General features: G+C 47.4%; 1 protein-coding gene across 2 annotated transcripts in view; it reads left to right on the top strand.

The window, feature by feature from the left end:
* The window catches only part of CPNE8 (copine 8), a 1,123,798-nt gene that overhangs the window by 508,234 nt on the left and 591,130 nt on the right, over positions 1 to 24,434 (top strand). For both annotated transcript variants that reach the window (XM_078679874.1, XM_078679883.1), the window contains one exon: positions 5,489 to 5,552. In XM_078679874.1, coding sequence (XP_078536000.1) covers positions 5,489 to 5,552 — 64 coding nt within the window. The remainder of the gene's footprint in view (positions 1 to 5,488; positions 5,553 to 24,434) is intronic.

Here is a 24,434-nt window from a genome sequence, read left to right as displayed (position 1 = left end):
CGTGTACAAGGTGCTTCAAGACAGGCCCGCAGCCAAAAGCTGCTCAAAACTGGAAAATACAACTTTCAAAAGGAGGGCCAAGGGAGCTATATTTACCGACCATTCAAGAAAATATCCCTTATTAGCAGTACTTTTAACAACGAAAAACTTGAAGGTCAAAAAGGCCGAGTAGGACAGACACCAAAAGAAAGAAAGAATCACACCATAAACAGTTTCCACCTGTGGTAAAGAGACATCAAATACTTAAATAAGTCCTATCAGCCCACCCATGTGGCGGAGCATCGTCATTTAGGACCTTCCGAACAAGGTCCATATGTCCAAGCCCAATGATAGTGGCTTAGTCTCTTTAGACCGTTGTTCTAAAGATAGATGTATCCTCACCACACATGGTGCTGATAGAGTGCAGTGCTCAAAAAGAAATATATAATAGTGATTTAAAATGGCGGTCAAAGTAGAAAAATATGTTTATTGGTATCCACCTTGACGTCAAGTAAAAAACAGTGTAATGACAGTGTGAAAATATCACTGTCCAGTATGCTAGTAAGATTAATTAGGCCAACATGTTTCTGCCGTGTTGGTGGTAGTTCACCGGCATTCTTCAGGGCCAGGCTTGAAATATAGCTACTGCAAAGTACACTATCATCAGTGTAAATGAAAAAACATTTTTTAGAACATATAAGTATTACTGAAATAGGCGAGAGTGGTGTTTTCAACCACCCTACCGTATCCTCGTGATTTTTTGGATAACGAGGAGTTCTTCCTGTAAATATTGAAAAAAACTAATGTCAATACCTAGTTAATTATAGTGTCATATAGAGAAAAACAATAATATAAAATCAATTCTCGGCGAATGTATTTTGTGATGTAATGTGGCACAAAAATACATTTTTTGATGTAAATGGTAATTTTTGGTAATATGTGGGAATGAAGTAGTGTTCAAGTTATACATTTTAAAATACTTAGTTATATATTGTTCCGCAGTATACTGTGGTACATGCACTTGATCAGGCAGTATGTGATTGGTTAATGGCTGTGTTTTACAAACGTAAAACGCAGCCATGTCGTTTTCAGCACAGTTTGGCTGTGTTCTGTATTTGCCTGCGTTCTGGGTAAGGGTCTTAGATATAGCTAAGTGGTAGGTTATATTGCTGTTCTCTACTTATTGCAACATTAATAAAATGTTAATAGTAGAGAAATCTACAGGAGGTAAGGTGACCTCATCCCCCACCAGCAGTGCGCTGAGAGGCGTGTTTGCAGAGTTGTAGAAAAAGAGGGTGCGGCCTCCGACAACCTCTCAGCAATCCCACTGTGTAGGGCTTACTGGAGGTAACAGGAGGTCTTGTTAGCCCCTAAGGGCCCTCAGCAACCAAGATGACTTTGTCCCCCATCCAGCAGCGTGCCAGGAGGTGTATTTGCAGAGTGATGGAGAAAGGGAGCGCGGCCTCCAGTGAGTTACTGGCTTTTTTTAAATTAGCATTTTCTATTTTTTAGGAAGGGGGCAGCCTGCAATAAAAGCTACGGCCTGAATTTGGCCCAGGACTGTGGTTGCCCTTCCCACACTGGTTAGATCTTGCAAGAGTTAGCTCAGGACCTCATGTTATTGCAGACATGCAATAACCTGATCTGCGGCAAGCCACTCTCTCTTCCACACCAAGACATCATTATCATGGCTCATGATTTACTGCTGGGGTGGGCGTCACCAATGAGAGGTAGAGATCAGTGGCCTGTTGTATCCAGCGGAAGAATAGGACACATTACAATGCAAACATTTACAATGCATGCCTTTACAAGGCGGTTTTTACATTGCAATATCCATTGCAGCACATGCCATCACTACGCATTTTTAGACACTACATTCACAATGCATTCCATTACAACGCATACTATTACAACGCATACCATTACAACACATAATACTTTTAGGGTAACAGTAGGGTAAGTGTTGGATAGTGTAGGGGTAAAAATTAATATTTCCACTCCAGTGAGTGCAACAGTAGGGTAAGTGTTGGATAGTGCAGGGGTAAAAATTACTATTGCCACTCCAGTGAGTGCAACAGTAGGGTAAGCGGTGGATAGTGTCGGGCAAAAAATTACTATTCATTATAATGTGTTGTATTGGGATGCATTGTACTGACATGCTTTGTAATAGCATGCTTTGTGGTGACATGCGTTGTAAATGTAGTGCGTTGTAATGACTGCATTGTAATGGTTGTTTCCCACAGTGGAGAGCCAGCTCCACAACATCAATAAACCTTTTGGAGCTTCCAGTGAGCCTTCCTACCAACACTCAAGGAAAAACTGGTAGTCCTAATGGACAACACCACTACCATGAAATACTGCCGCAAGCATGATGCAGTTGGTCCTGGATTGTGTACAAGGAGACTCTACTTCTTTGGAGGGAGCTGCACCAACAGCAGATGATCTTTCTGATAACCAGCCACCTATAGGGGTTCCTGAACGTCAGTGAGCACAAGCTTAGCATATGTTGGCTGGTGGACCACAAGTGATGTTTCCATCCTGAGGTGTCACAGGGCATCTTCGATGAGTGGGGCATGCCCTGGCTAGATCAGTTCACCACCATCAAGACTTCACAGTGTTAAAGCTTCCCAAGACTGCAGTTTCCTACAATATGATCATTTGGAGACACATTTTGTCTGTGATGTAGCACAGGCCTTCTGTACACATTCCAGCTACTGCTTCTCCTGCCTCATGTTCTAATTAAAGTCAGGACAGGTTGGGTTTACGTTATCGTAATAGCCCCTGACTGGGCCTGAAGAATGTGGAGCCCAGAGCTTCTGAGCATTTACCTACCAATACAGCTACCTCTTTGGGAAATCATCCTTTCTCCGCAACAGGCAAGGGTCTTGCACCTGTAAACTACACCTGTATGTATGGAGATTGAGCGATGACAGCTAAATTCTTTTTTTTGCTGCCTGAAGTAGTAGAGGTCTTACTTGCAACCAGATGTTTATCCATGAAGTCCATCATTGCATAACACTGGGATACGTTTGTGGCCAGGTGAAGGGTCCACCATCTAAACCCTCTGCTTTCCAAACTCCTTGATGTTTTGTTGTTTGATTTGTTATTGACCCAACAAGGCATTGTAGTGGACACACTTAAGAGTTACATGTCAGCCCTTTCAACTTTTTTTATTTATGCCTGATCAACTTTCTCTTTTCAAATTACTGGTTGTGATGTATTTTCTGTATGATCTAATGCTATCTCCCCTTCAAAACCAATCACCATGCCTCAGTGGGACATACATCTAGTCCTGACATTCCTCATGTGCACGCCATTTGAGCCTTTGGGCAGGTGTTTGCCACTACTTCTGGTGATTAAGACTTATTGCCATCACTTCTCCATGCAACGTGAATAAACCACTGGAGCTCTCTTTACAACCTCCATACACCACTCTCTTTCCAGCTAAATTGGTTGGAGCCCAGACTCACCTGACTTCCTGGTACAGGTGGCATCACCATTCCATGTTGGTCAGTCAATCATTTTTTTCTCCACCACATCCATTAAAAGAGGAGGAGAGGCTCCACTGACTTGACCTAAAGAGAGATCTGAGTTCCTACACTGAGTGTACAACAGACCATCTTGTGAATGTTCAGGTCTTTGTCTGGTTAACTAGGACCATGAAAGTCAAGGCTGTGCAAAAGAGGACTCTATCCACATGGATAGTTCTGTCCTGTGCATTTAAATATTCTATCTGCTGGCTAGCAAGGTATCTTCCCCAGAAGGCCTGGGGTGCATTTCACCAGGACCAATGTGGTGACGTGGCATAGATATATAAATGTATGGGACACTACTGCTTGACATTCGGGTTTGATGGGGTTTGGGACATTTTTGCCCACTTGGTGCAGCAAAATGTCTTAATTTGGGTCAACTTCTCAGAACCTCGTTGTGTGGGAGATATTTCTGTGTTATCTATCCTAAAGGTAAGGAACATGTGATTGGAAATATCTATCAGAAAAAAAGTTACTTATTGTCGGTAATGCTCTTTTTGTTTTTAGTGGTTAACCTATTTAACTGCAGATTCCATTTTGCCCATCCCACCTCCCCGTTCTGTGGAAGTGGACTACTAAACATCATCATTAAGATCTAAGTTAGATTTTGGCACACCTTTTCCTGCAATTTGTTTGAAGGGCCCAGTGCTTGAGGGCATTGATGCAGAAAGATTAAGAAATTGGCAGCAGCAGACAGGGCTGGTGCATATATGTGGCACCTCTTTGTCACTTCCTAGGCAGTTTAAAATCACCACAAAGTCATAGGACACCACCAAGGGTGCAAGGGAACACTGGTGAAAACATTTCTGTATCCAGACTGGGACCTGGGAATAGTTTAAAGGTGAGGAATCTCTGGTTAGATAGAGTATCCACCAGAAAGAACATTACCACAATTAGGTTACTTGTTCATACAGGAGAGAACTTTGGACCAGATGTAGGAGAGCAAATACCAGTCAGTAACGGCCAAATTCGGCCGTTACTGACCGGTATTTGGGATTTCAGATGTAGGGGCCATGATTTTACAGAATCGGTAAATTTACCGAATCGGTAAATTTACAGATTCTGTAAAATACCGAATCGGTATTTTTACCGATTCGGTAAAGTCCAAATGTAGCTGACACTCCTGAGAGTGCCACAGGCCCTTAAGAGTCGGTATTTTACCACACAATCCTATTGTGTGGTAAAATACCGAATCCAGGTGTGCATGCACATCTGTGCATGCACACTGTGCAATGTGACACACAGACATGCCCTTAGGGCATGTATGTGTGCCACATGTCAAACATGCCTTTACTTGGGGTGCTAGAGGGTGTCAAAGTGACACCCCCTGCAGCCTTGCAACATTCGGTATTTACCGATTCGGTAAATACCGAATCGGTATTTCCCATTGATTCCTATGGGCTTCACAGCCCATAGGAATCAATGGGAAATACCGATTTGGTATTTACCGAATCGGTAAATACCGAATGTTACCGATTCGGTAATTCAAATATCAAAATTACCTACATCTCCCTCCTTCATATTTACCGGTTCATAAATACCGAATCGGTAAAATTCGGTATTTATGAGTCAGTAAATGTCCCTCACCTACATCTGGCCCCTAATGTGTAAAACAGTGTGGATGAGTATGCTTTTCAGATATAAAATAGTACCCTGTGCATTCCAGTTGAAGCTCTTTCTGGAATACGAAATGATATATCAAATAGTAGTAGCTAGGTAGAGCCAAAACCCACTCTGCATATATTTTAAAGAACTGGTAACAATACATCTTACAAACAGCAACACTGCCAGTCCAGACCTAAGAGTGTGACATAGTCTGTTGCTGTTTCCAGTTAGACTTCAACCCTTATATTTTATCTCATGCAGCATTTGCAGTGCTATTGTGTGTGCATCTCTTTAATTCAAACATGATTACCTACAAACTGTTTTATGATATTAAAACGTTTTTCTGCAAATTAAATGTAGGTTCTATTTTTCAGAGGAATTCCAGGAAAGAAATGTGGTACCATCATATTAACGGCTGAAGAGCTGAATAATTGCAGAGTAAGCACATTTTACATTTTATTGTATACTGTTATGAAGTACACAATCTCGCACATGAATAACTTTCTAATATGGTACAATATTGCATCTAGCGTTTCTGCTGACATTATAAACTATAAGCTTTTGTTTACCTTTCCTGGATAAATAGTTAATAACACAATGGACACTGATGAGGGCCAGTGGATATGCAGAATCTTTGGATGCAGCATTTACAGCATAGTTATGGATTCACAGCATTTGATACATAATGTCTTTTTCTATTTAAAGTGGATGGAAATAATTCTGCCCAGCAATGTGCCACATAATTTGAATTTTGAGGTCACGTTGTTGCATAATATGGTCGTCCATTTCTCACAATCCCAGCAGTCCTGAGAGTGATAAAACTCTGCAGAGTGTTATGAACTATCTACCATATTTCACGGTTCTCTATGTATGTTTTCTTGTACCACTGCATTTGGTGAAATAATTTGACAAATTGGAAGATTAAACATTGAGAGCATAACTTGTATCGAAAGTGGTAAAAATTCACCAATGACATGAGGAAGAAGTATAAGAACAACAGAAATTATAAGACAATAATAATTATGAAAATGGAAGAATCTAGGAAATTTGATAACCTCAAAAAGCAAGAATTAATGGGTAAATCCAGTCATTAATTGAACATAGACACTAGAAGTAGCTCAGAGGGAGAATTAAGTTTAAATGAAGCAATCATCTTGAGCTCAATTACCGATTTTCAAGAAATTATTTTTTTTGATGAGATGTGACTATGAAATATAGACAAGAATCTAATAAAAGAAAGAGGAAAACCAAGAATAATAAAAATACGTGGAAGAATAACACCAACATCTTCCTCATTTAAAAGCTACACAAAACCAACACAAAAGAACAAGTGAAAGAAATAATTAACATGCATTGACAAATCCAATACAAACTATTATGAGTAACTAAAACCATCAGATAAAGGTGGCAATATAATAATCAAATGAACAAAGATAAATATATAAAAAGTATTAAGACAAAATGATTGAAGAGAACTTTACCAATGCTTTGCTTCCTCTTCAAAGTGCACACAAATATAAAAACTCATTCTGGGAGACTGAAAATTGCAGCATGCTCATGTCTTAAAAGGACATCGACGTAAATTAATTAATTTCTGTCTCTAACTGTTCACACACTGAGCCCGTATATGAAATATATAGGAGATTTGTTCAGACACCTTTAAAACATAGTTTGGATGGATAGTTATCGCATTACAATGGACGATATCTTATTGTACTCTTCAATACAGAGTCTAAGCGCTCTCAGAGATTAAACAGTCCAGCCCGAAATGGAAGTACCAGAAATTGTTTAATACACAACGCGTTTTGACTGCACGCAGTCTTGATCACGTGTAAAGTGCATACCAATAAGATTCTCTTAAGTAAACAAAATAGAAACAAATTACAGTTTTGGAGGCTGGAAAAATACAAGTACCATGTCGCCCATCTTTGAGTGGATATTTGACCAGACAAATATGTAATTACATTGATTGTTAATATAATCCATTGAATATAACAGAACAGTTGCAACATTAAATTCCATCCTGTTCTATGTGATGAAATAGTAAAACATGTAAAGCGCACAATGCGGGCTACTGGATATGGGCGTGCACCAGCTTTGAAAAGAAATGAGCAAAACACAGAACATGATGGACGGAAAGTTGCACATTGGCAAAACATTCACCCCCAGTCACAGATCTGGGTTTAATCCATCGTTATTTTGCCCACCACCCCACCCCAGTTCAGACATGGCCATATGCAAACCAGTGTTGACCCTGTGCCTCATGGGAACATTCCAGCCCGAACTGCCAAGCCATGTATTCCCTGGACCGGAATCAAGCATCCTAGGACCGGTTTCTGGCTATCAGCTGTCATCAGCCAGGATAGCTTGACTCCAGTGGCGTAGCGAGCACGGGACCCACGTCTGGGCATACCCTTCACACATAGTACGAACAGCAAAACACACAAGATGATGGACGGAATGTTGCTCATTGGCAAAACATTCACCCCCAGTCACAGATATGGGTTTAATCCATCAGTATTTTGTTCACCGCGCCACCTCAGTTCAGACATGGCCATATGCAAATCAGTCTTGACCCTGTGCCTTATGGGAACAGTCCAGCCCGAACTGGAGTCAAGCTATCCTGGCTATTGAGGTCTGAAAGCCCGAAATCAGTCCTAGAATGATTGTTTCCAGTCCAGGGAGGACCTGGCTTGGCAGTTCAGGCTGGACTGTTCCCATGGGGCACAGGGTCAAGACTGATTTGCATATGGCTAGGTTCAAACTGGAATAGCATGGTGAGCAAAGAAAAGTTGGATTTAAGCCCAGATCTCTGTACTGGGGTGAATGTATGACATAGTTGTGCGTTCTGTCCATCAACTGTTGTTTTTGCATTTGAAAACAAATGAAGCACAATCCGAAACCGTCTGTAGGTATAACTCACACGCGGAGGCTAGGAGATATATATATATATATATATATATATATATATATATATATATATATAGATAGTGGTTCATGCAGGTAACATCGGTGGGGCGGTGAGGCGGGTAAAGGGGGATTTTGAGGGACAATGCAGAGGGAAAATTCAATAAATATTTAATTTTCCCTCTGCATCGTCCCTCGAAATCCCACTTACCCAGCCCGACTGCTGTTACCTGCACGGACAGCGGCTGATATATATCACCGGTCACTGGCTCATTATCTGGAGGTGGGTAGGATACCAAGAGAACTACGAATAATGCTGGTTCCCAGTTACAAGCAACCTGATCCACTCATATTAGCCAAATAAGCAGACTGTAATTTGGAGTCCTTGAGGAAACTTGTTAAAATACTTGTAAAGTACGCTGCACGTGAAAGGGAGGCTTTGCTAGTTAAAATTGATGCTCTAAACACTGATATTGATAAATTAGATGTTGGTGCTGTAGTAGATAAAAACAGAGATGAAATGACTGTACGTTTAGCTAATAAAGGGGAGATTATTAAAAAAAAGAAAAGCCTTCAAGTTCCAACGTGACAAATTGGATTATGAACACGGGCACGTTTTTACATTTGCAAAAAGATATGACAATGTAAAAGCTGCTAGGAAGGCACAACCGCTTCTCATACCACCTAATGAGACAAATCTATCCGCACCAACAACAACGTCAGCCTCTGATCTTAGTTCGGCTACTGATAGCGAGTCGGGGAATGAACAAATCAGAGCTCAGCGCTTGGGGTTTCACAAGTTCTCCCTGGCGCAAAAAGTGGACTGCTTGCACCAGGACAGCAGGCAAACATTGCGTCCCGTGTCCAAAGTGCAAACACAGGCAAAAGTGTAACAGCAAAAGATGGGAGAGACGCAAATGTGGGGCAGAACGAAAATGCCAAGCCGACTCGAAAGCCAAAGAAACAATGGAGGCGCAATTAGTGACTAATGTTTCTGACCCAGTCAATCAATCAATCAATCAATAAAGTTATAGAACACGCTACTCACCCGTGAGGGTCTTAAGGCGCTGGAGGGAGAGGGGGGAGGGTGTCGCTACTCCTCGAAGAGCCAGGTCTTGAGGTGGTTCCTGAAGGTGAGATGGTCCTCGGTCAGTCGTAGGTGTGTGGGGAGGGAGTTCCATGTTTTGGCTGCCAGGTAGGAGAAAGATCTTCCTCTGGTGGTGGTTCTCCGGATCCGTGGGACGGTGGCGAGGGCGAGGCTGGCAGAGCGTAGCTGGCGGGTGGGGGTGTAGAACGAGAGGCGGTTGTTGAGGTATTCGGGGCCATTGTCATGGAGTGCTTTGTGTGCGTGGGTGAGGAGCCTGAACGTGATCCTCTTGCTGACGGGGAGCCAGTGCAGGTTTCTCAGGTGGCCGGATATGTGGCTGTGGCAGGGGATGTCGAGGATGAGTCGTGCGGAGGCGTTCTGTATGCGCTGGAGTCGTTTCTGAAGTTTGGCTGTGGTTCCTGCGTATAGGGCGTTTAAGTAGTCCAGTGGGCTGGTGACGAGGGCCTGGGTGACGGTTTTTCTGGTTTCGGTGGGGATCCACCGAATGATCTTACGGAGCATGCGCAGAGTGTTGAAGCAAGATGACAAGATGGCGTTGACTTGCTTGGCCATTGTGAGGGAGGAGTCCAGGATGAATGCCAGGTTGCGTGCGTGGTCCATGAGTTTTGGTGCGGCGCCCAGCGCAGTGGGCCTCCAGGAGTCGTCCCAGGCGGAAGGGGATTGTCCGAAGATGAGGACCTCCGTCTTGTCTGAGTTCAACTTCAGGTGACTGAGTTTCATCCATTCTGCAACGTCTTTCATTCCTTCCTGGAGGTTGGTTTTGGCGGTGGCTGGGTCTTTGGTGAGGGAGAGTACTAGTTGGTTGTCGTCGGCGTACGAGATGATGTTGTGTTTGCGTGCGATGGCGGCGAGGATGCTCATGTAGATGTTGAAGAGGGTTGGGCTGAGCGAGGAGCCTTGGGGTACGCCGCAGATGATTTCGGTGGCTGCTGAGCGGAAAGGAGGTCGGCGGACTCTCTGGGTTCTGTCGGAGAGGAACAGGGCCTTTCCTTGGATTCCTGTGTTGAAGAGGCGGGTTATCATGGTGCGGTGGCAGACGGTGTCGAAGGCAGCCGAGAGGTCTAGGAGGATGAGAGCAGTTGTTTCTCCGTTGTCCATCAGGGTCCTGATGTCGTCGGTGGCTGCGATGAGGGCGGTCTCGGTGCTGTGGTTGGCTCGAAATCCGACATGGGACGGGTCGAGTGAGTTGTTTGCCTCGAGGAAAGCAGTCAGCTGTTTATTGACGGTCTTCTCGATGACTTTAGCTGGGAAGGGAAGAAGAGAGATGGGGCGGAAGTTCTTGAGGTCTTTGGGGTCCGCTCTGGGTTTCTTCAGAAGGGCGTGGATTTCTGCGTGCTTCCAGCTCTCAGGGAAGGTGGCTGACATGAAGGAGTTGTTTATGATGTTCCGGAGGTGGGGTGCGATGATGATGTCGGCTTTGTTGAAGATGTGATGGAGGCAAGGGTCAGAGGGGGAGCCAGAGTGGATGGTGTTCATGATGTGGGTGGTGTCTTGAGTGCTGATGGGGGTCCAGGTGCTGAGGATGGTGGTGGGGGTCGGTGGTTCGGTGACTGGAGGCAGTGTCTGGGGTCCGAAGCTGTCGTGTATGTCTGCGATTTTGCGGTGGAAGAACGTGGCGAGGGAGTTGCAGAGGTCTTGTGACAGTGTGATGTTGTTGCTGGTGCTGGGGTTGGAAAGCTCTTTGACGATGCTGAAGAGTTCCTTGCTGTTGTGGGTGTTGCTTTCTAGCCGCTCTTTGAACGATGCCCTTTTGGTGGTGCGGATCAGCTAGTTGTGTTCGCGAGTGGCGTTCTTGAGGGCAGTCATGTTTTCGGTAGTCTGATTGTGGCGCCAGGTTTTTTCGAGGGTTCGGCAGGATTTTTTGAGTTTTTGAGGGCATCAGGTGAACCATGAGGCTTTCCTGTTGCAGGACTCGCCTGGGGGGGTTCTTCAGTGGAGCGAGGTCGTCGGCGCAATTGGTGATCCACTGTTCGAGGTTGTGGGTTGCGTTGTTGGTGTCCTACGGTGTCGGCTGGCGGGTTCTGGCTCAGTGAGGAGAGGAGCTGGTCTGTGGTGATTTTGCTCCAGCATCTGCGGGGGATATGTTGCGTGCGGAGGTGGGATGTGGTCTTATTGAAGGTGAAGTGGATGCATCTGTGGTCGGTCCAGTGTAGCCCGGTGGAGTGGCTGAAGGAGACGTGGTTGCTGGCGGAGAAGATGGGTCGAGCGGGGGTGTTCACCACTTGCTTGAGTCCGAGGTTGTCGAGGTTGTCGAGCATGGTGGTGGTGTTGTTGTCGTTGTTTTTCTCCAGGTGGAAGTTCAGGTCCCTTAGGAGGATGTATTCTGGTGAGGCTAGGGCGCGCGGGCTGATGAAGTCGGCGATGGTTTCGCTGAATTGTGTGCGCGGGCCCGGGGGTCTGTAGATAAGTGTTCCTCTAAGGGTGGTCTTGGGGTTGGTGTGAATCTGGAAGTGCAGGTGTTCGGCGGTAGAGAGTGTGTCTTCGTCGTTGGTCGTGATGTTGATGGTGTTCCTGTAGATGATGGTGATTCCTCCTCCGGTTTGATTGACGCGGTCCTTCCAGGTGATCTTGTAGCCGTCCGGGAGGGCTAAGGCGATGTCTGGGGCCGAGGAGGCGTTCATCCAGGTTTCCGTGAGGAAGGCGACGTCTGGTGCTGTTGTGTCGAGGAGGTCCCAGAGTTCGATGGCGTGCTTGTGGACGGAGTGGGTGTTGAGGAGGATGCACTTGAGGTGGTTGTTGTTGATGTTAGGTCCGGTGGGAGGTCTGCAGATTCGGAGGCAGGTGAATATGGATGCTTGACAGGTGAAGGGTCCCTGGGTTCGCTTCGGGGTTGCTCTGTAGCAGGCAGGTCGACGTCCGGTGTTGAGTGCGTTGAGGGTGGAGGAGTCGTATCTCAGTCGAGTTCCCTGGCTCCGGCGGGGGCCAAGGGTTCTGGCGCTACGCGGCCTCCATATGAGGGGCTGTGGGAGGGAGGAGCAGCTGGGAGTCGGGAGTCGGGTGGTGAATGGAAATGGCGGGGTTGGGGACGCAGGGACGCAGCGGCGGGGGGAAGGCACAGAGGGAACCGGGGAAACGGGGGACAGGACACGGGAGGCGATGCGGGGGAGCAAGGGGCACAGAAAGTAAAAATAAAGTACAGCGAGCAGCAGGAGAATACAAATAAACACAGAATGCAATGACAGTAAAAATAAAATAAAATACAGCGAGCAACAGAAGGGACTCACGCGGCACCAGGGCAAGGCGACAGCGGGGGCAGCGTCACAGGAGGACCATGTGGCGGCTGGGGGGTGACCTACCTGAGGGCAGGGTCAAAGATTGCTCCCTTCACCGCCGCGCGGCCTCATATGAGGGGCTGTGGGAGGGAGGAGCAGCTGGGAGGCGGTGAGTGGGGTGGCAAATGTGAATGGCGGGGGGCGGGGCCGCAGGGACGCAGCGGCGGGGAGAAGGCACAGAGGGAACCGGGGAAACGGGGGACAGGACACCGGAGGTGATGCGGGGGAGCAAGGGGCACAGAAGGCAACAAGGCACAAGGCACAACAGGAGAATACAAATAATCACAGAATGCAATGAAAGTAAAAATAAAGTACAGCGAGCAGCAGGAGAATACAAATAATCACAGAATGCAATGACAGTAAAAATAAAATAAAATACAGCGAGCAACAGATGGGACACACGCGGCACCAGGGCAAGGTGACAGCAGGGGCAGCGTCACAGGAGGACCGTGTGGCAGCTGGGGAGCGACCTACCTGAGGGCAGGGTCAAAGGTCGCTCCCTTCTCCGCCGCGCGGCCTCCATATGAGGGGCTGTGGGAGGGAGTAGCAGCTGGGAGGCCGGAGTGGAGTGGCGAATGGGAATGGCGGGGGCGGGGCCGCAGGGACGCAGTGGCGGGGAGAAGGCACAGAGGGAACCGGGGAAATGGGGGACAAGACACGGGAGGCGATGCAGGGGAGCAAGGGGCACAGAAGGCAACAAGGCACAAAGCACAACAGGAGAATACAAATAATCACAGAATGCAATGTGCAGATTCACAAACCATCGTGAACCTAACCAACAGTGTTCTTTCAACAAGTGAATTGGAAATACTTTCACTTGGACTCTCATTCAGCCCTAAATGCGACTTTAATTATGCACAAACACGTATTGACATTTATAAATATGTGCACAAATTAAAACTGAGTAAATTCCACCTGCTCCAAAGTCAACAAAAGACAAAACCTAATATAACGTCTGGGATCAGAAGTCCTTCGATACTTACTGCAGGAGACATGGAACTCCTCCGGAATCTTCAACAACTACATAGCAACAGTTGGGGGGCGCTCGAGAGCCCGGAGCAAGATGGCCGCACTTTACTGCCGCTCTACCGGTCAAGATCACCATCCGCCTATTATCCTGACTAATTGGTGCCATCCGAGGCTCCACTGCACAAATCTAGACTCTCTACCCCTTAAGGGACACTTTGATGTCTCTCAACTAAAGATTGATGGCCTGCAGCCGCTGATTTCACTTTGTGATGTTTTGGCGCAAAATGGCGGCTCCGGTTTGAAATTCTTCGCGGCCCGCCACCTGTGTTATCGCTGTACTGGAGCCATGCGTGGAAGCTCTGAGGCTGAGGAAAAGTGAGCAGTCTGGTGCGCTGCGGCAATGCTCCCTGGCCACTGGGATTGGCGCTGGTGAGCTCCTGACAGTCGCGGGCCTGAGGCGCGGAAGTGGGCCGTCCGTTCTGCGGCCTCTTGCCTGGCCAGCTGCTGTGTGGCGGTGAGACCCCCAGGGGAGAGCGGAGTAGCTGTGGCGGCGACCGGAGGGCCGGACCTGCGGACTGAGGTAACGCTGCGTGGCCCAGGCTGCTGGATTGCATCCCCCTCGGCTGCGGCTGCTGCTCCTGCTCCTCCGGGCCCGCCGCATGGTGTCGGGTGAGTGTCTGTCCCCCCATGCTGTGGGAACCTGTCTCATCATCGTGCTGCGTGTTGCTGCCGGAGACACTGCCTATCCCATAGCCTGGTATATGCGGATTAGATGTCCTCACTGGATTTCTAGACACTTGGCCTTGACATCATCTGTCTGTGTGGTGTTTAAAAGTCAGGCACCCAATATTGCAGCCCCTGCGTGCCACGCTAGTTTGATGGTCTAGGATCCTTGCACATGCACCCCCATGTTCGTCTGATACAGGGCCGCAACCATATCTGTGCCTGTTGGCGGGCTCTGCACTGGGCGCCATACACTAGCTCCAGTACCATTCTGCCTGCTATTTAGCCGTAGTGAAATCCTGCCAAGGAGCGATGTGAATGGATCCTGAGCGAAGTGTGTGCATATCCTGACATCGTGGATCTGCATATGGTGCCTATTTTTTTCTGAGGGGCGCCCCAGCGTGTGTGACTTACCGGCGTCCTTACTGTGCTGCAGTTGCCTGGCCACCAGCGGAGCACTAGCGGCTGTATGAGGCCCAGCTCTATGCACTTGGCAATAATTATACCTGGAATCCTGGGTCTGATATGCTGGAACAGTGACGCGCATAAGATGTAAGTGCATCGAACAACTCTACCCACTACACCTCCCCAATTTGCTGGTTCTGGCCAGAATAACGATTACCTCTAGGGCTACTTTTGGTTGCTGTCTGGTCTCTCCTGCCTTCACTGTATGTACCCGCCAAAAAGTGCGCCTTACTATGGGGTGAACAGACAAACAGCAAGGTAAATTGAACTTTAAGGCTAAGAAGAACTCCAAGTCCCATACCCCGATTGCCTCCGACACTAAGACAGAACCTGAAATTGGCTCAGGCGCTAAACTGGAGCGTTTGACAATGTCAATGCAGCAAAGTCTTCACACCATTGATTCTAAAATTGACCACCTGAACCTGCGCATGGACAACATGGTGTCAAAGCTGGATAAGCTTGGCACTCAGCTTGCTGAGGCTGAGCAGCGCATCTCCACCACGGAGGATCGGGTTGAGGCGGTCAGTACGTCTTGTGCAAGCATGGAGCAGCTATTGTAGGTCATAAAAGCCAAAAAATTAGGCTGTCGAAGCCCGGTCCCGTAGAAACAACCTGCAAAAAACTGGCATTTCGGAAACTACCAACACTGGGCCTATGGAATTGTATGTGGAGACGCTTCTCACAACTCTCTTGGGGGCTGAACATTTTTCGAAAGTGCTAATTGTTGAAAGAGCTCACCGTTCATTACCTGCTCGACCTGTGCCTGGAGCGCCGCCCTGTCCCATTATAGCCAGGCTGCTAAACTATTGTGATTGGGACACTGCGCTTAGTCTGGCTAGAGAGAAAGGCAGCCTGAACTATCAGGGAATGAAGGTGGAGTTGTTTCCTCATTTCACAGTGGCGGTGCAACAGGCGCGCAGGGAATTCCGGGCTGTTAAGAAAAAACTGCAATCCCTGCACATCCAATACGCCATGCTCTACCCTGCCCGCCTGCGAATCCAACATGACGGAAGGCTCGTATCTTCTCAACGCCCAAGGAAGCACTTCAGTACATTCGCCAGATTGAGCGGCTTTCGCCGAGGCGGGAGAAAGGAGGAGGCTCGGACTCAGATGGTTGAATGTGTGAGCTTGATATTATTCTGCATTTAGTATTGTTATGTAACTTACTGTTGACAGCTAAATTGCCCATGTACCTCATGCGGATTTCTTAATATTTGATTTGGGGGACTTTTGACTCTATCTGTTGACTTATGTTTTGGGAAAGTTGGGCTATCTGCCATGATATGAGGGTAATAACTAGCATTCAATGTCTAGAGCCACTTTATTGAGCACAGGTTTATGTTTGAGCAGCCTGTCACTTAGTTTCTCAACACACCCTGTTCCCACGGGGTGCCAATGGCTCCTAGCGCTGGACCGTGTGGGAGTTCCCCACAAAGTTGTTCCTTCTGTTAAAGCACATCTAGGTGCCTTGGTTGCAATGTTTTCAATGTATAGATCTTCTTTGCTCGCTCATTGAGCTATGCAACTTATTATTGTTTTTTTCTTTTTGTTGTAAAGGGGGTTGTCACAGCAGGTTTCCACTGCTGGAGTGGGTGGGAGGGGCAGTTGGGGAACAATGTGTTATGGATCGTACATTGGCCGTATTGCATTGGTGTGGTATGGCACATACAAGGACACTTTACAGGCGTTATCACGTTATCACAGACATATATACTTAGAGGGCAGGTCATGACTGAATCCAAACAAAGGACAATATCCTGGCTAAGCTGGAATGTTAGGGGGCTCAACAGTCCTAAAAAAGTTCGCCAGATGATATCCTATCTGGATCTTCACCACATCCAGATTGCCCTCTTACAATAAACTCACCTTACTAAGGGGGCGGTGTCTACTGTTGCCACCAGGTGGGCTGGGGTAAGGCTGCCTGCATCCTACTCCTCTTACGCTCGGGGTGTAATGATTCTGATAAAAAAAGGTCCCCCTTTGTACCGATCTCCATAGAAGAGGACGACGGTGGAAGATATATAATAGTACAAGGGACTTTATATGGTACATTGAAGGTGATAGTAAATGTGTATGGTCCGAATATGGATGACCCTACCTTTTATTACGTGTTATGGGGTAAACTTTATAGGCTACCCCCTTCCACTGTTATCTGTGGGGGTGATTTCAATGTGACCCTGGACCCCACCATGGACAGAAAGTCAATGCAGTGGCGTCACTAGGGAGGTGCGGGGGATGCGGACTGCACCGGGTGACACCCTCACATGGGGTGACACCATCTGGTTACGCTGTGTATGTAACACAGCTCTGCAGCCTCGCCTCTGAGTCTGCTCTGCTTTGCTTTATCATCAGGAGGAACCCTGAGCCTAATGAAACATTGTGACTCTCTGACAAGCGCAGAGGCTGCTCTCCTAGGCCCCCCCTCTCACCCCCTGTCCTTGCTGCGCTCGAAGGTGAGTGTGTCTTCAGTGTCTATTTAAACTTATCCTCAGTGTCTGGTGCACAAATTCAAAGCACATTTCATGAGTTTATTTCAGTCACTTTGAGAAAAGCCGAGAGCTGTGAGGGAGAAACCATGGGGGTGAGGGGGGGGGGCGACGAGGAAATGGTTAAAAGAGCAGCAGGCGGGGGAGGGGGGTGCAGGCGGAGGAGGAGGGATGGTGCAGGCAGAGAGTGAGATGGTGCAGGCAGAGGGGAGATGGTGCGGACAAAGGGAGAGATGGTGCAGGCAGAGGGAGAGATGGTGCAGGTGGAGGGGAGATGGTACGGACAATGGAAGAGATGGTGCAGGCAGAGGGGAGATGATGCAGGCAGAGGGTGAGATGGTGCAGGCTGAGGGAGAAATGGTGCAGGCAGAGGGTGAGATGGTGCAGGCAGGGGGTGAGATGGTGGAGGGGAGATGGTGCAGACAGAGGGAGAGATGGTGCAGGCGGAGGGGAGATGGTGCAGGCAGAGGTAGAGATGGTGCAGGCAAAGGGAGAGATGGTGCAGGCGGAGGGAAGATGGTGTGGACAAAGGGAGAGATGGTGCAGGCAGAGGGGAGATGGTGCAGGCAGAGGGGAGATGGTGCAGGCAGAGGGTGAGATGGTGCAGGCAGAGGGCGAGATGGTGCAGGCAGGGGGTGAGATGGTGCAGGCGGAGGGGAGATGGTGCAGGCAGAGGGAGAGATGGTGCAGGCGGAGGGAAGATGGTGTGGACAAAGGGAGAGATGGTGCAGGCAGAGGGGAGATGGTCCAGGCAGAGGGGAGATGGTGCAGGCAGAGGGTGAGATGGTGCAGGCAGAGGGAGAGATGGTGCAGGCAGGGGGTGCGATGGTGCAGGCGGAGGGGAGATGGTGCAGACAGAGGGAGATATGGTGCAACCGGAGGGGAGATGGTGCAGGCAGAGGGAGAGATGGTGCAGGCAGAGGGAGAGATGGTGCAGGCGGAGGGGAGATGGTGCAGGCAGAGCGAGAGATGGTGCAGGCGGAGGTGAGATGGTGCAGGCAGAGGGAGAGATGGTGCAGGCGGAGGGGAGATGGTGTGGACAAAGGGAGAGATGGCGCAGGCAGAGGGGAGATGGCGCAGGTGGAGGGGAGATGATGCAGGCTGAGGGTGAGATGGTGCAGGCTGAGGGAGAGATGGTGCAGGCAGGGGGTGAGATGGTGCAGGCGGAGGGGAGATGGTGCAGGCAGAGGGAGAGATGAGGCAGGCGGAGGGGAGATGGTGTGGACAAAGGGAGAGATGGTGCAGGCAGAGGGGAGATGTGCAGGCAGAGGGAGAGATGGTGCAGGCGGAGGGGAGATGGTGCAGGCAGAGGGAGAGATGGTGCAGGCAGAGGGGAGATGGTGCAGGCAGAGGGAGAGATGGTGCAGGCAGAGGGAGAGATGGTGCAGGCGGAGGGGAGATGGTGTGGACAAAGGGAGAGATGGTGCAGGCAGAGGGGAGATGGTGCAGGCAGAGGGTGAGATGGTGCAGGCTGAGGGAGAGATGGCGCAGGCAGGGGGTGAGATGGTGCAGGCCGAGGGGATATGGTGCGGACAGAGGGAAAGATAGTGCAGGCAGAGGGGACATGGTGCAGGCAGAGGGTGAGTTGGTCCATCCGGTAAGTTGTGATGGGGTGACACCATGAGTTACCCGCACCGGGTGACACCAACCCTAGTGACGCCTCTGAGTCTATGACGGACCCGACTTCCAAGACGGCTGCTGCTTCACTACATGATGGTATACTAACATTGGGGCTCACAGATATCTGGATGCTACATCACCCAGGTGACAGAGAGGGCACATGCCACTCATATGCGCGACAAGCTTGGTCTCGCATAGATTACTAGTTGAACACAAGGGACACTAATGATTGGATAGTACAGATCATGCATTTGCCCAGAATACTGTCAGATCACTCCCCTGTGCTTCTTCGTATGGCGTTGCCATCTTATAATCCCCCTCCTTTCCAATGGCGGTTGCAGTATTCTTCTCTATTGGATCTAGTGTTCTGTGAGGGAGCCGGTAGGCCATCACTGACTATTTCTCTCATAATACCGGCTCGGTTGAGCCAGTGGGGACACTATGGGAAGCTTTTAGAGTGACCATACGTGGGGCTTTTATTGGCCTACAGGCCGGTGTTCTGAAATCACTCCGAGGCACCATGTCTTCGCTAGAATGTGAATTCGAAGGGCTAGAGTGACAATATGAAGTCATGGCTGACCCCTCCGTGCTCGCACTCATAAAAGAAGAAATTAAGGAATATAATGAAGTTGCTGACCAGGAGATACAACATATGTAGGAGTAGGGCCAGATATTATGGGGAAGGTGGTAGACCTGGTAGAGCGCTAGCTGCCCGTAACTCAAGAACCCCGGGACAAAATGTATACAGTTAAGGCGGTCATTGCTGAGGACGTAATACATTATGACACACCCACTATACTACAGACCTTCGCAAAATATTACACTGATAAGTATGCTCATCGACGTGCTGCAGACGAAACTGAGTTACAACAGTATTTGGATGACATAGCGCTGGCGTGACTCTCTAGGGGTCAACAAGAGTTTTTAATGCATCCTATTACTTTAGATGAAATATGGAACGCCTTTACAGCACTGCCCAATGGTAAGTCGGCTGGCACCGACGGATTACCGGCGAAATTTTATAAGACCTATATCGATATCCTCGCCCCTTGTCTGCACTAGGTGTAAAAGAAGGCGTATGAGACCCAGTGCCTACCTCCGACAATGCGGGAGGCGCTAGTGGTCACACTACTCAAGCCTGACAAGCTGTCGGACAGGTGCAATTCCTATCGACCACTCTCCTTAATTAATACTGATGTAAAAACGTTAGCAAACGTTCTGGCAACCAGATTGCAGCTACTCCTTCCAGTTATTGTGCTGCCGGATCAATCTGGATTTGTCCCCCTCGCTCCACCTCCTATAATCTGCAGACGCTCTTTGCGGTTATGCATGTACTGGAACTCACTTTACCGGCTGTGGTGGTGTTCCTTGACGCCGCCAAGGCATTTGATTCTATCTCCTGGTCTTATATGTTTGCAATATTGCATCACATGATGTACCCTTAAATTTTACCAATTGGATAAAATTGCTTTACACACGCTCTACTGCGCGGGTGAGGGTCAATGGTAGCTTATCTGAGATAGTCCACATTCATCGCGGCACGCAAACAGGGCTGTCCGCTGTCCCCCTTACTATTAACACTTATCCTTAAACCACTGGCATGCATCCTATGGCAACGCTATGCTCGGGCTGCTTTGCGGTTCCTCCAGCGCCCTCTGGCAGTCTCCATGTATGCCGACGACATGGTGCTGTACGTGCGTGAGCCTTCTCTGCACCTAGCACCCCTCATCAGGGAATATATCCATTTCGAGTGCTTCTCTGGTCTTGGTATAAATTGGTCCAAGTGAATGATCCTACCTCTCACGGCTTGCACATCCCCTCTAGACCTGGACTTCCCCTTGGTATGTTGTACTGATACAGTAAAGTATTCTAGGTATATGGCTCCATAGAGATCCACAAGGGGTGGTGCGGGCTAACTACGGCACAACCATTACACGACTTGAGGGGCAAATAGCCCGCTGGATCAAGGTGCCCCTGTCTTTTGCTGACCGCATAGCATTAATGAAAATGGTAATCATCCCGCGTTTTCTGTATCTCTTTTTAAACATTCCTGTTCCACTGACGCGTCAGTTTTTTAACACCACTGACGCGTCACTTTTTTAACACACTCCATTCCCTCCTGATTACGCTAGCATTGGGGGGGCAAGAAATCTCGCCTCCAATGGGAGACACTCACATTCCCCTTACGAGCAGGGTGGTTTTACAGCGCCTGATTTTTATCTATACTATTTGTACGCGCAAGCCCACAACGCATATTACTGCCAGCAGGATCCTGCCCACATCCCTCATGTTGCAGTGGAGGTGGGAGCTGTTCACCCAATATCACTCAAGGCCATTATAGTGAACACACATACAGTTTTTGAAAAAGGGGAGTTTGACACAGTTCAAGCTATGGCTAAAGCTTGTCAGTACCTGGGAAAGCGAGCGCAGAAGTAGCCACTTTATGCGCCCAATACGCCACTTTTACATCATACAGATCTCTCGGTCACTACTGAGTCAGGTGCCCTAAAGACCCTTAAAGAAATTAATATGATGAGAATGGAGGATGTGTATCCTGGTGGCAGCGGGTAGCGGAGTCACTGCTATGCATCTTTTTATTTATACGGGACTGCGGTCTGCAATATGTCCGCTGTACCCACAATTTCCTGCAGAGCCACCTGTGCTCGAAGCACTGCAACTCTTATACACCACCTCTCGGGTGAAGCTGGTCACTAGATTATATCAGGCATCACAGAGGGAGGTGGCCACATTGGGATTATCTGCACTAAATAAATGGAATGCAGTCATGCCACATCCCATATCTGAGGATGAATGGGCGGAATGCTGCCGCCTGATGGGGCACCTAACAGCAAATGATAATTTGACGATGGTCCACGTTAAGTATTTACACCAGCTGCATTATACACCTGCCCAGCTGTATAAGTATTCAGTGGAGTGTTGAACCAACTATTCAATGGTGATAATAATGCATAATACCAAATCTAAAGGAGGGTTAATGGAAATGTCACGGAGGGAGCGAACGCAATACCTACCAAGGCTTGTTTGAAAAAATTAATGTGTTTTGTTATAACGAAAATTGCAAAAAGATTATACATAACCATATACGTAATGTACATAGATAAGTTACTGGCAGTGCGAAGTGTCCCAAGTGTGCTAAAAGAAGCGGAGCGTCATTCAGCGCCCGTTCAGTTGGATCCGGCGATCGGTTGCCCGTGCCATAGGCATTTTTCCAGGCATTTATTGCCCCATCGTGGGTTCTACATCAAAACTGCCATAGCAGCACTATAACCGCGGACTATCTATACAGTTGCCATTTCACCACGAACAGTGAACCCGGCTGGGTTCACTGTGAGTAATTTTGACTCTTCCTTCACCCACAGTTGGACACACTTCACCTCACTTGTGAAATAGAACTGCTTACCCAGATGTCCCACACATCCTAGGTCCTGACGAGACCCCCCATCCTAGTCGGGTCGAAACGCCATCGACGATATATGGAAGCGAACCATCAAAAGAGCACTCATGATTGTATAGAGTTGCTTCACTATTCAATGTGACCTCAATTCAAGAAACGGTTGCTTCCTTTTATGAACATCCCTTAGAAACCTTGTATATAATTTCACCAAATGTCACTTAACTGTTGGTCTTGTTTCTTTTAGCACACTTGGGACACTACGCACTGCCAGTAGTTTATCTATGCACATTACGTATAAGGTTATGTATAATCTTTTTGCAATTTTCGTTGTAACAATACAAATTAATTTTTTCAAACTAGCCTAGGTGTTGCGTTCGACTGCCCTAGGGTGTACTCATATGGTTAATCTGTTGTAAAGATTGTACACTTGATGGTTGACCTGTCTCTGGCCTGTACTTCCCAGCTGTGTCTTTTAGGCCTGGTCGCTTGTGTCAAGGCTTCGCACAAAAGGTTTGTAGCTATTGCATTGCTAATGGCCAAGTGAAGAGTCTCTATGTGTTGGGGGAGTAGACAGGCTCCTACCACTAAACTATGGCTCCAGGACTTGAGCTACTGTCGAGATCAGTTTACATGTTATGCAGAAGAATTGCCTATGTCATCGAAACCACTGGACATTTGGACTCCCCTTACAACCTATTTGATGTCTGTAGCCACTATCTGAGATCCTGTTTTTAGGGCGGGCGAATGTATATGCTTTATATTCCACTGTACTGCAACATACTCCCTTTTTTTTTTCTTTCCCCTTGGTGCACGTTCTCCTGAGTTGCCCCCCTTTTGTTTTTCTTATCAAACGAAGTACACTCCTTATGATTGTATATGTAGCCCTGTCATGTGCCAATCAGAATTATCAGCTTATTGTAATGTACTAATGCCGACCCAAATGCCAAGTACTGTAGGCCTTTATCTTGTTCTTTGTTCCTTTTGAAAATTACAACATTTTAAAAAAAGTTTTAAAAAAAAACTACATAGCAACATTGATGATGGTGCTATCAACAGGAGTGATTATGGCAACCAACTTCAAACCCAAGTCCACCTTTTGCCCTGTTATGCTCAGAGACAATATAGATATTTTTCACGACAAAATGTCACTAGAATTGAAAACTCTATACCAGAAACAAACAGCAGGCTATGAAAAAACACTATACCAGCGAGGACAATGCTTATTATCAGCTGATGATCAAATTACAAAATGATGACAACATTATCATCAGACAATCGGACAAGGGTGGAAACATTGTGTTGTGGTCAAGAGAACTTTACATTGAGGAAGCCATGAGCCAACTCAATGATAGAGATTGCTATAGACGCAGCACAATGTTGGATGTAAAAATGGCAATGTCTATTCAGGCTTATTGGCATGGAAGAGTACTGGCCTATTGACATCTGATGAATTTAAATATCTGAAGAAGAACCATCCTGTGATGCCAGTGGTTTACTTTATTCCAAAGATCCACAAAGACAAAAGTAGACCACCTGGCAGGACTATTACATCGACTTTCAACACTATCATGGAAAACATGAGTAAATATGTGGATTTCTACTTGCAGGACTTTGTGAGAGGTTTACCTTCTTTCATTTTGGATACAGGTGACCTGTTGAGAAAATGTAATGATATTGAGTGGACTCCCAATGACCTACTTATTTCTTTAGATGTCTCATCATTATATACGAGTATACACCACAGGGATGGACTAAAAGCAATTGAACATTTTTTAAACACAAGACCAATTTGCTTTTACAAACACAACAAAATAATATTAACCATGATCTTCATGTGCCTTGAAAATAACTTCTTTCTATTCCAGAACCAGGTATTTCAGCATGTTCGGGGCGTGGCTATGGGGGCCTGTTTTTCCCCCAGTTACGCCTGTTTGCTCATGGGTCTGTGGGAAGAACAGGTCCTCAGGACAACCTTTGAAGTAATGTCAAATAACATCATTAGATGGTTCAGGTATATAGATGACTTGCTAATAAGTTGGAGAGGTACAGAAAAGGCAGCACTCCACTTTATTGAGCAAATAAACAACAACAACCTTATATTCCCTGTCCAGATTAGCAACAAATAAATTTATTTTCTGGATGTTGAGATTTTCGTCCAAAATGACCAGATATTTACCAAGCTTTATCGAAAACCCACAGCTCATACATTGCTACACGCGTCTAGTCACCATCCTGCTCACCTAATCCACAGCATTCCTTATGGAGAAATGCTGCGGATAAGGAGAATATGCAGCTCTGACTCTGACTGCTTAGCAGCACAGAGAGAATGTAAGGGTAGATTCCTTAGGAGAGGCT

This window comes from Lissotriton helveticus, chromosome 1_1, assembly GCF_964261635.1.
Source record: "Lissotriton helveticus chromosome 1_1, aLisHel1.1, whole genome shotgun sequence".
NCBI lineage: Eukaryota > Metazoa > Chordata > Amphibia > Caudata > Salamandridae > Lissotriton > Lissotriton helveticus.
Note: the sequence above shows the minus strand (reverse complement) of the source record. Positions and strands in the feature narration are given on the sequence as shown.